The sequence below is a fragment of the Seriola dumerili genome, unplaced genomic scaffold (assembly GCF_002260705.1).
Source record: "Seriola dumerili isolate Sdu_G_001 unplaced genomic scaffold, Sdu_1.0 BDQW01000177.1, whole genome shotgun sequence".
In the NCBI taxonomy this organism is placed as follows: domain Eukaryota; kingdom Metazoa; phylum Chordata; class Actinopteri; order Carangiformes; family Carangidae; genus Seriola; species Seriola dumerili.
In genome coordinates this window covers 1,640,761-1,652,746 of record NW_019174432.1, presented here as the reverse complement: position 1 = coordinate 1,652,746, position 11,986 = coordinate 1,640,761, and the positions used below count along the sequence as shown (strand labels likewise).

General features: G+C 38.6%; 1 protein-coding gene and 2 non-coding genes across 3 annotated transcripts; 2 read left to right on the top strand and 1 right to left on the bottom strand.

The window, feature by feature from the left end:
* Positions 1-1,134: 1,134 nt before the first annotated feature.
* stambp (STAM binding protein) lies at positions 1,135-10,213 on the bottom strand. The gene is made up of 10 exons (XM_022752773.1): positions 10,103-10,213; positions 6,888-7,112; positions 6,583-6,658; positions 6,392-6,487; positions 5,485-5,884; positions 5,147-5,271; positions 4,389-4,526; positions 3,508-3,620; positions 3,201-3,300; positions 1,135-2,188 (listed from the first exon to the last, which is right to left on the bottom strand). Exons 2-10 carry the CDS (start codon positions 7,088-7,090, stop codon positions 2,132-2,134), a joined length of 1,308 nt encoding a protein of 435 aa, XP_022608494.1. The 5' UTR covers positions 7,091-7,112; positions 10,103-10,213; the 3' UTR covers positions 1,135-2,131.
* A 288-nt stretch (positions 10,214-10,501) lies between these two features.
* trnap-ugg lies at positions 10,502-10,573 on the top strand. The gene has a single exon. It is a non-coding gene; the product is annotated as a tRNA-Pro (tRNA).
* Positions 10,574-11,184: 611 nt separating this feature from the next.
* On the top strand, positions 11,185-11,256 carry trnap-agg. The gene has a single exon. It is a non-coding gene; the product is annotated as a tRNA-Pro (tRNA).
* The last annotated feature ends 730 nt before the right edge of the window (positions 11,257-11,986 follow it).

Genomic DNA, 11,986 nt, shown 5'->3' with positions numbered 1-11,986 from the left:
AAGTGTACACAATTTTAATAACTGATTTGTCATTTTAGTCCATTTTTAAAAAAGGTAGAAATTCACATGTAGCATCTTTCTAAAATGTGAATGTTTGCCAGTGTTCCCACTTTTCTATGACAGTAAAAAAAAAACAAATTTGGGGGTTTTGACAGCTGGTCAGACAAAACAAGACATTGGAATACGTGATGGGACTTTTGTACTGTTTTCTGACAAAAAAAAAATCAAAAATTATTTAAAAAATAAATAATTATCAGATGTATTTCTAATGATTATTCATTTTTGGTTGAGGCTTTACAGTACACCTATGATGGATAAAACTACATTGCCTTAACTACTCGACAGTGAAAAAAACAGCAATTTGAACTTTTCATCAGCGTTGTCAGTAGATGATTTAGACCAAATTTCCTGAATCAGATGAACAAATTCGTTTTGGGTTTTCGTTAAATTTTTCCAAAATGGCTGAAAAATTTAGCATTTTTAGAACAGAAGACCATTTGAGCAAAGATCAAAATCACAATTTTGAGAAAATTTTAAAAAAGCATTCAGCATTCACTGCTTGGACCGCTAATAAAACTGAATCCCTCTATGAGAGAGGGGCCACAAGATGTAGATGACATTGTACTTTAGTGGTGCATTTAAAAAAAATCTGATTGAAATTATTCAAATTGTTTAGATTAAAATAAAATGGATTAAACATGGGATGGGGCTTTGTCACTACCTTAATGTTCGTATCTTCTCTCTACCTGCACAAGATGACCTCTGAAAATCATGAAAATAATCTTGATTAAATACCGTGTATGAGATGCTCATTTATCATGAACATGTCATTAATCATAAAACCTGTGAAAACTTTTAATCTGATCCTGTCTGATCTTTGAAAGTTTTGTCTTTGATCATGTGTAGACCAATTAGTTTGCTTTCTAACACGCACACTTGGCTCTTTCTCTTGTTAATTTGCAGGTATGCAAATTAATCACACCAAACACGGGTGTAATATTTATCATTAAATCAATTTTTACCATCATCGTCTACACTGGGGACTATTAATCCCGTGATATTTAGTTTTTGGAACCACGTCACTAACTGGACAAACATGACAAACAAAACATTGCAGAATAAATTCATCTACAATACATTTATTTTCTCTTGGCATTTGATTCATTCAGGGTATTCTCACAATTATGGCTAATCATTTACTTCTTCTAACAAGAGAAGCGAGCAAACAAAATACGGTTAGAGGCATGACCATGTCCAGGTGGTTAGTAATCTGTAGTAATGTGTAGCAGAAGGTACATTCAGTTTGCCTGTTGCACACATGTCCTCTGAAGGAGGGACAAATATTACAGGTACCCCCCCCCCTTCCCTCAAAAACAAAGAATAAGAAAATTAAAAAACGTGTAGGTGGTGGATCCATCATAAGCAGAATTAAACTTCTAAACTTCAATCCAAACCCAGTAAAGATAAAGGATACTGTGGAGTGATGGTGTTTGTATAGAAAAATATAATACAGAGCAGCAACAGCAACACTGCCTGCATACCTGAGTTACAACTGGTTTTCATTTCTCTCTCCACTCGTAGCACATCAACAGCTTATGAAGGAAACACACCAAGTCAAACAACAAAGACGTACTTCACACTTAACTTCATGTTGCACAATGAACAACTCAACAACAGGTGAATGTTCTCATCCTTGGCACTTTATCTGTCAGGCAGAACCAAACTTTTGACATTTATGAAACAAAGGCTGGGTTTCCAGCCACACACTTAGCGGTTACTGACAAACATACATTTTTTTTTAATCAATGACAAAAACAGAAGTTGAACAGGAAGGAAGTATAGCACATATTCACAAAAAACAACAGGGTTGAAGAGCCAGATGTTTGCCAGTCCGTTAAGTGGATAGAAGTCAATTTGCTTGAAAAGTGCAGTAATATGTAGAATTTTTCTTACAGAGCAAAAAAAAAAAAAAAAAAAAGTTCACAACGTTGTTCCCTTTGAGAACAACTCAAGTCCATATAAACGGTAAACTCGTGGCCGGCGTTTGCTCAGTACCGTCCTGAAAATAAAATGAGTGTTTTGTCCAGTTTGATAAAACAGTCTGTGAGTGTTCTGGTGAAAAAGAAATAAATCACCGCAAATCCATCATGGACACAGTGTCATTGGTGATGGTGATGTGTCCCGCGTGCTGAGAAGGAGACACAGGTTTGAGTTGTTAGAGTCAGACTCACATGGACGGAAGAAACTGCTACAATAAACACTGATTAATGCTGGTCATTACTGAAAAAGTGAAAAGAAAATAAAGGAGAAAAAACAAAACAAATCCCTTTCTTTTTTAAAGAACTTATCTAACTAACAGGTTAAATTTGAGACTTTTTAAAACCGATTTAATACTATAGATAATACAGTTTAATAGCTTCTTCACAGTCGTATGAAAGTATGATACAAAACCAGTGGGGACAATATAGCCTCTAGGATTTATCACTATAATATAGCTTTTTTCAGTACTCCCCAGCAGTACATTACAATAATTCCTAATTATATATTTAATTAAAGTAACATGACCTACAGAACATCCTGTCTGCAGACTTCAAAGGGATTATTTCTTCTTAGAAAGTGGATTTTGAGATTATTTGCGTGAATTCACCCTCAAGATTTACTCGTTATATTTACTCTGTTTTGTGAAATTACCTTAAAAATCTGGCACTTTTGGATATTAGTTCATGACTGGACACAGTAATCAATGGCGAGGAGGTCTCCTCTTGCATCTGTCCACAAACTATACAAAAAATTTGATTTCTGTTTGTTTGGTTGACTTTGGTTGACTTTTCTGGAAAGAGATATTATTGTTGAGTTTTTCAATACTGTAAACATCATTAACAAATTTTAATTCACCGTCAGTGGACTCTACTAAAAAGCTGGACCTGGATAGGCCACTGGAAGTAAGTGGGATGAGATATTTTTGGGGATTTGTGTGACGAGACAAAGCTACAATTATCAGACTTGCTCCCAGTGCAGTTTCCCTTGAGACAGGTAAATTGTGTACTAGTATCAAGAAAATGATACTTGACTATTACATTACCAATATAAACCAGTTTGTATAAGAAACATGTTTTTTTCAACATGTTTTCTGAAGAAAAAAAAAATATTTCAGTAAAACACAGAACTGCACACTGGCCTCACAGCAGAGGTGTACTCACTGTAAATAGAGGGGGGTCTTTGCTGTGAGGGTGAAAGCCTTTCTGTTTACATGTGGAGATCTCGTCTGTTCCTCGGTCCGTCAACCTGAAGTAGCCGATTCTGGGACAAACACAATCACACACCGTCACACTTCAACATAGAGAGACTTAGGAAAATACAATGGCAGTACACTGACAAACACAGCTAACAGTGGGAAGGAGACCCCCGGGCTACAATCGACGCCTTGGTTCCAGCTGTGGGGGACAAAAAAATCTCTCCCCACATCTGATTTTATAATGAGAGGACACCAGCAGGTTTGTGACTCACTCATTGAACTTAGGCGAGCAGACGATGGCAATGGCCTCCGGCAGCATCATCTGGTAGGAGCAGTGTGTGTGGAGGTCGACGCTGGACAGGAAGGCGGTCTGTGTGGGGTGAGTCTGCAAAGAAAAAGCCCAGAGTTCAGTTAGTTTCACGCTCCGTTGGTTTAAAGTTACTGTTAAAAAAAAAAAAGAAAAAAGATAAAAACAGGGTCAAAAGTTTAAGACAACTCAACATGATGTCTTATTCTTGTGAGCCTTTGGATTACCAAACCACATTTTGCACAAGTTTGTCAGTTTGTATGATCCACTAACACCACAGACCTTGACTGTACAAGTGTTACGTCTAAATATACATATACTGATATGATGATATGATATTATAGCAACACAAACCCTGTGGTTGCTAGGGCTGGATAATAGTTAATAGCTAACAGCTCAATGTTTTTGCATATTAACATTTGTGGAATTGTATCATAACAATAGTATTTAATCATGTCATAATTTTACAAAATTATATTGCACCAAGAAGCGTTTTGTTTTACATGTGTGAAGAGTTTTGTCTAATTTACTTTTGAATTCACTGCAATGGATCAGTTTGATTAATTCTCACAACCATGAATTGTTTATTTAAAACACAACCTATCATGTTCCTGTATCACATTATTGTTTAATGGCAACGCTTCTCCAGTCAAATACCACTGTAGCAGCAGTTAGAATATCTTAATTTCTCAAAGCAGGAATACAACGTCTTCATTACCCTTAATGTTTTTTTGTTTTTTTTTTGCTGGATTTTTCCTTTAAGGTAGAGCAGCATCAGCTTGTGCCTCTGAGAACAGCAGCAGGACAGTTGCTGCTTAAGTTGCCAGTGTTGTAATCTTTACTCACATGTATCCAGCCCAGGGTGATGAGATCAAACTGGTCCTGTATGAGGAAGAGTTCCTCCTCATTTTCCGTGTCACAATAGTCTGGTCCGCCACTCTGCTTTGGTACGATGACGTGGGTCACGGTGAACGCATTTCTGGTCTGGAATAAACACACACACACACACACACACACAAAAAAAAAACGTTGCACTATTACGTTCCTTTAAATTATGCAGAGCCGCTGCCTGCCAAGAAGCTATCCAAGGACTCTGTCTGAGTTGAATTAACAGCGCGCTGGCTGGTTCGCTGCGGGTGAAAACGCCCAGTCATGCTCATAAAAAAGTGAAAAGAGCTTTAAGTTAAGCCGACCAGCACAAATGAGCCTCGTACATGTCAAACAAAAGCCACGGCAGATCTGGGACAGTGAGAGAAGTGTCAGGTTGAGTTCTACTCCTCCGTGGGTGGGAGGTCAGCTGATGTCTCCATTTCATTCATAATCTACCAACCCACATTCTTTACACATTCATAGCCTGATAAATATGAATCATGGACAAGATCCTAAAGCAGCAAGTTATGTTTTTATTATTATCAGCACTGGAACAGAGAATTCCTTTATTTAACAATCTCAACTGACTGAAATCAACAACACAAAAATTCAAGTTTCACTAATGGTTAACATGATTAACCTCTCATTTATTCTTCATCTAATTTTTGTACTTCCTGTAACAGATCTATTCAGCATTACTGGTACAACACGCACAGTCTGTTCCAGAGTCTTACCAGTTTGCCACACAGGATGCCACAAGTCTCCACAGCTCGGCTTGTGTTGGACTCGGCCAACCTCAGAAAGCTCCGGCACAGCTCAGCGGGAACGGCCAACTGCCGAAGGGCATCCACCATTGTATCTGCGCAAACCATGTAGAGGAATAGACAAAAGCTGAATGGAAAAGTTAGATTCTGGAGATGTTCTGAAACAAGGCATGGTGTAAAAACAGGAAATTAAGTAGGTCAGGGGGAAAGAAATCAGCTCAGAAGAATAAATACTTTAAAGCAGGAGTGGGGCAGTATTTAAATCCTCTGAGGGCCGGCCCCCTCCAGTCACAAAAAGATTAACTTACTGTTGTTCCCTGGGCTGACCAGAGAGCCGGGCTTGAGCGACCGGTCGAAGCTGGGTGGGGCGGTGGCAGGTGTGCCGATGGATGTGGGAGGGTGATTGTATTGGTTGTTGGTGCCACTGGACAGGTCCCCCGGGCTGTGTGGAGGGGTGGGGGAGACCAGCGGGGGGCCCTGGATGCCTGGAATGAGGGGCATGTCGGGGGAAGGCATTGCGGGCGTGGCGAACTCGAGGAGAACGCGCTGGCGTTCCTTCTCCAGCTCCTGGCGGCGGATCATCTCCTCGAAGGCACTGAACTGCTCCTGCTCCCGCTGCCGCCGCTGCATCTCGGCCACGCGCTCCCTCTCGGCGTCCAACGCTCGCTGCTTGGACTGCTCCTGCGCCAAGGCAGCGTCCTCCGCTTTCTGAAAGCACATCACATACGTACATACATACAAGTTTGAGTTTCAGCCAGTGGAATTACATTCAAAAAAAAATTGTGTGACATGAGATTTCCTGCAGGTCTTTGATGACAAAAGCTGATCTGTTCGACAATAATTCATGTGAGCTGTAAGTGGAAATGAATAAGTTTCATTCACTGTAATAAACAATGAGACTATTCAAGGTCAGTGTTATTGTTTTGCCTCCATTTAGTGGGATAATGAATGACTGCCTCCTGTCGTTACAACCATGGTGTGCAGTTCCTGTGGTGCTGGTTGATGTTTCACCCCATTTACAGTATAGAAGACACACTGTAAAATCTGAGTACAATGATGCTGCACTGTAAATGTGTGTTACAAACATTTTGCATACTCTTCGCAGTAGTTATTGTTTCTGTCCCTCCGTGTGTATTCACGTGAGACTTCAAATCAAGAAAGTAAATTTAAGTGAAAACACATGATAGTGTTTGAGGCGCTGACAGACACTTTTACCTTTTTCACAACATATTGTGCATATTCTTGTTCAAATCTCCTCAAAAGAGCTTTTTTCAGAATCTCTGCTTGAGGAAACGCAACATCCTTCAGTTTCTGGAGGAGAGAGAAAATTGAGCTAAATGTTAAGTTTAAACATTTTCTGGAAAACAATTAAAATATGAGTTTAAGAGAGTATAAACACTACATACCTTTAGTGTGTCCTTCTTCTCAGGGATGTTAGCGGTCTTGTAATCCCGATGCTTGGGAAGTTTTTCTATAAAGAGCCTTGGTAAAAAGAGAATTTCTTGTTATTATTGGATGAATATTTCTATATGTCTTAAACTTTCTTAGGCGTCTTAACCATCTTGAATATTTCCTCTCAACTTGACAAACATCAAATTTATTGTGTTTATTTGTAACCTAAAACTCTGCGAGAGGTGAGAAAGTAGTCTGAAGGACAAATTGACAAATACTTAAATAAATTTAGCAAATACAGTCAAATAAATATACTTACGTGATGTATTTATTGTAAAGGACGAAGGCGTGCTCGATGTTACCCTCGTCTGTGTAGATGTTCGCCATGCGGATCATCTCCATGCCTGAGCGGAAGTAGCGGCGTGGAGGCACGTCGTCATTAACCTCCACCGTGCTTCCCTTCTTGGTCAGCGCACGGACTCGCTCCTCCGGCTGCAGACTGACATCATTGTGGTCCGCCATCACGACAGCTCAACCTGGGACACTGGGACAAGACAAGCCAAATATTTAACACTGCTGTCGGTGGAATCTGCAAGATGTGTTGGTAAACCTGAAGAAAACCATGTGCACTGCCTGACAGAAAGTTTTTGAATGCCATATTATTTGGCAGCTTTGGTTTGTTCCTTACTTAGAATAATAAATAAATCATAATAAATGTGTCTGTTCATCTAAATCACAAAAAAAAAATGTTTTCATTTCTGTTTTTCAAGTTTTTAAAGTACACTCCTCAAAGTGTATAGCCATGGAGATATTTTCAGTTTTAAGTGCTGAAAATTTGAGTGCTCATTCTCTAAAACTTCTGCTACCATGGAGGTGAAATTAACTTCTCTACGCACAAAAAATACAGTTAACTGTTTTTTAAATAAAGATTTCATCCAAAAGTGAAGCAGGATCTCAAAATCTCTGCAGGAATCACAATTTTTGGTGTGTGATTTGGGTGAACTGCCCCTTTAAGCACCTGTAGCAGACAACGGACTTTGCATTTGTCTTAGAGTGGGCGTCAAACACCGTGTGTGTTTATAAGAAACGTTTTCTTCGATTTTCAATCATTTTCAATCACTTTCAATGGTGTAATTCACATGAGTTTCCTATAAGGAAATCATGGTTCCTTACAATACTAAGAGCTTGTGTTTTCTCTGTTGTGAATGTGAACTAACATTTTGCTTCCATCATGACTGCTGGGCACGAGCAAGCACTCCAGTCCTGAGGGAACTTTAACCAATAGAATTAAAAATAAAAGTTAACAGCTAAAAAAAAAAAATCTTAAAAACACAACAAAATCTAGGCCTTGTCCAGTTGGATTTCAGTCATTTTCAACAAAAAAGGAATTTATCACATTATTAAGAATTCACACTTACATTGCTGGAAATCCGACAAATCATGCCAAAATATTCACATTCAAAAAATATTACAAACTGAATATGTGTATGAGTATGATCTAATATCCTGTATAAACTAGAACAAGAAGGCAGTGTCCCTCTCTTCACACCCTGTATTGAGGCCACAGCTCAGTCTGAAACACACTTGCTGAGTATATTTAGACAAAAAGCAGCGACTCTGCTGGGAGGCTCCATGACTTGGGGTTTTCTACTCTATATTGATCAAATGAAGTCAAATGTGAGAACACTTCATCAGCATGCTGACTAACAGTCAGATAGCTTGCATTGATTCGACCATGACGGCTTCTTGGCTTGCTCGTACAGCCCACAGGAACAGAGTGTGTTGAAAGAGTTACCAGTATAGATACAGAGGAGTGGTAATGATAAAAAGACAGAGGGGAGGTGAACACACTTGCAAGCTGTTTATGCTTTTTTTTTTTTTTTCTTTCTTTGAATTGTCAAAGAAACTTTTTTAGTCTAAGATGTTACACCATTAGTCTAGCCAACAAAAGGATCACAAACTGGACATTTACATATTTCCCCAAAGTAAAATATTCTATTCTTAACTCTGCTGTTGTCCTTTCAAAACATGAGACTGATAACTCTGAACAGATCTCTGAATTACAACAGTTAATGACAAACAGTAAATGTAACCAAGTACTATATTTAAGTATAGTTTTGACGTACTTGTACTTTACTCGTGTGACTCCATTTCATGATACTTTATACTTCTACTCCACGACATTTCAGATGGAAATATTATACTTTTCACTCTGGTACTTTAAAGATCAAGATTTTACAACCAAAACATAAGAGCAGCTTATAAAATGCATGGCTATAGATTAAAATAACCAACAGTAGTCTATATATTATAGTTCAAATCAGCTAGACCCCACCAGCTACAACATTCAAATGCTGCTTACACATTAATGCATCAATAATAATCCAGTTTATAATAATGTAACACTTGAAAAGAAGCCATTCTACCTAATAAATATTTGTGATTTTTGATACCGTTTTTACATTTTTCCGATAATATGTGTGTACTTCTTTTCTTAAAACAATTTGGTTTGTTAATTTTTGCCAAACAATACACAAACAAATGCTTTAGCAACCAAAGCACATACTAAACTAAACATTCCTTTATACATTGATAATTCCTACTAGACTATGTTTAAATTGATAATAAACTATCAAATACTATTTTATTAAACTTCACCTAATAAATGTGTAGAGCGCTTACCTGAAACATACTGCATGGTTCACACTGAGGAGTATTCACTCCTCCTCTTCATCATCTGTCAAGTCCATCAACTTAACTAAATCTAACTAAACCTTTTTAAAAATAGAAAAAGTAGAAACCTTTTCCAATCCACAAGACATCATACCAGGTCAACCACCTGGATTTGTCAAATCAGGACTAGATTAACCCAGAGAAGCTGAAGGCCGTTTAAAACTTATTTATTTACAAGTCTAGGTATAGTGATGTTGTCTGGATTGTAAGTAAGGCGGTGAAATATCTCGTGTTTTCACTAATAGAAAAAAAGGGTTTGACAAATCTTAAACTGCCTTTTGATTCTTGGTGATGCTGGACCAAATTTGACAAGTGTGAGAAGAGAAGTCTTTGAGCTGGACCTGATCTGACGTGCTGTGGTTGGGAAAACTTACTGCCGAATTGGAAGCTATTGTATGTATATTTATATTTACACGTATTACCAATATAAGCTGATAGATAAGGGTAAAATACAATATGTGGAGTCAGAGTTGCCTTAAAAACCAACGAACCTTCGGCTAACTGTCACTCCAGTGGTGACAGACAAAATGCCAAACTGTGGGCCCTTTTCAGCTCAAATGTTGAGTGACACAGCGTGTATTAACCTCATTTGGAAACCTCCCTGTCCACTGATGTGCTCTGGGGGAAATGATAAAGATAAATGTATATTTCAGGCTCCTGGTGTCCTCTTAAACCCCTCACTGTTTGTGTACTACTCCGCGTTAGCTGTGCTAACTCGGCTAACTTAGCAAAGCCAGGCTATGAGTTTAAAACGGTGAAGTAGCTATAGCGACCACCGAGGAACTTATTGTTCATTCTTACCCGATCGAGCTGTAAACCGGTCAGCTGACAGAGGTCTACATACAGACCAGACCGAAACCAGAGCACAGTAAAGTCCCGAACCGTATCGTCTCAGTCCAGCGTCCGTACTGATCTCTTCACTTCCGCAGTCACAACAACTTCCGCCTAACGAGTCACGCCCCAGATGATATCGATATGATGTGTGATCGATTAAGTTTTACAAAAAATCAAAACACACACACCACACACACACCACACACACACACACACACACACACACACACACACACACACACACACACACAGAGGTTCAGGTAATATATTCCGTTTCTTTTGTACTCTAATGAATCAGCGTCTGCTTCCAGGACCTTTTTTCTCAGACAAATTGCGATATATGTCTAAGCTTTTATAAGTTTATATGGCTCGTTGGTCTAGGGGTATGATTCTCGCTTTGGGTGCGAGAGGTCCCGGGTTCAAATCCCGGACGAGCCCGTCGTTTAGTTGAAGCCCACTGCAGAAAAGACGAGTTTAAACGGAATTATCAATTGTCTTGTAACACTTAAAGTTACACGTTTATGACAAAATTGATGGGTTCACAAATGTAATGAGGTATATGTAAATGTGTATGAAAAGTTGAATCCCTCATGCATTCGATGAATGATTGGGTTCTGGTTGTGTACGTGTCTAAACTGTAAATGTTAGTACGAATACATAAGTGAATGAATAAACAAGTAAATGAATATAACACAAAAATCTCAGGACTCTGAAAAATTATAGTTAGAAAAATATGTGTAAGAGTGATGGAGGAGGTATTCAAAACCGTAACCCAAAAAAATTAATGTAAAAATACCATTACAGCATTTTAGAAAAAGTCGATGAAAAGAAAATGTTCGGCATTCAAAAGTGTACTTCAGAAAAACTAGTATCTACAAGAAGTACAATATAAAACTGAGAGTCGTAAGATGATTAATGGGAGAACAAACTTTTTGGGAATTATTCACAATAGGTCTCCTACTGAACTGAAGCCTTACTGATGCTCCCCACTTAATAGTAATGGTTATAAAAGTTGAGATCTTTAATGCCATAAATGTATTAACTGGGGAGGCTCGTTGGTCTAGGGGTATGATTCTCGCTTAGGGTGCGAGAGGTCCCGGGTTCAAATCCCGGACGAGCCCTGTCTTTAGAATAATGCAGTCACATGTTATGCAAAGACATATGTTATGTCACCTCTATGGTTATGTCTCCTCCTATGATACAATAGGATCTCATGTCAGTCTGACTTACTTGTCGAGGGAAAACGAGTTGCCGACATATTTCTCCCCTTTGGAGTGGGGTAATATATCAAATAGCCACCTCTATCACTGCAGAGTACTAATGCAATTAGCAAAATCAGTCACAGCAGGAAGAACTACCAAATAAACCATAATGTGAATAATGTGAGTACAGACCTGTAGTTTCACACACCGGTGCAATTTAAAATTTGTGTGTCTTATTTGAAGTGTGCAATAGTGTAATAATTAAGTTCCCTTAAGTGTGTAAATCTATTTGTGGAATATAATTTTTTTTTAACCATACAAGCTAGAAGCGCCACTGGTCAGGCCAGCTTAAATCTTCCTTGGCCTTGGTTCTAAAAGTCTCTGGTACTCCACTGGAGGAATGGAGCACCATACCTTATGTCATCTCTTCATTTTTTTTTGCTCAATTTTTATTGTACAAGCTTGGTGCGCTGAATTGAATTTCACCCTTCATTCAATGGGACAATAACAACTGAAGAATTATACTTCATGCGCCGACCCTTAAAACAGACATACAGATAGTCTGATTATATATGTCACAGAACGTTGTGGTGCGTAGTTTTGCAGTACCCACTGTTGGCCGCCTGAGGGAGACACCGCCACTCTAAAA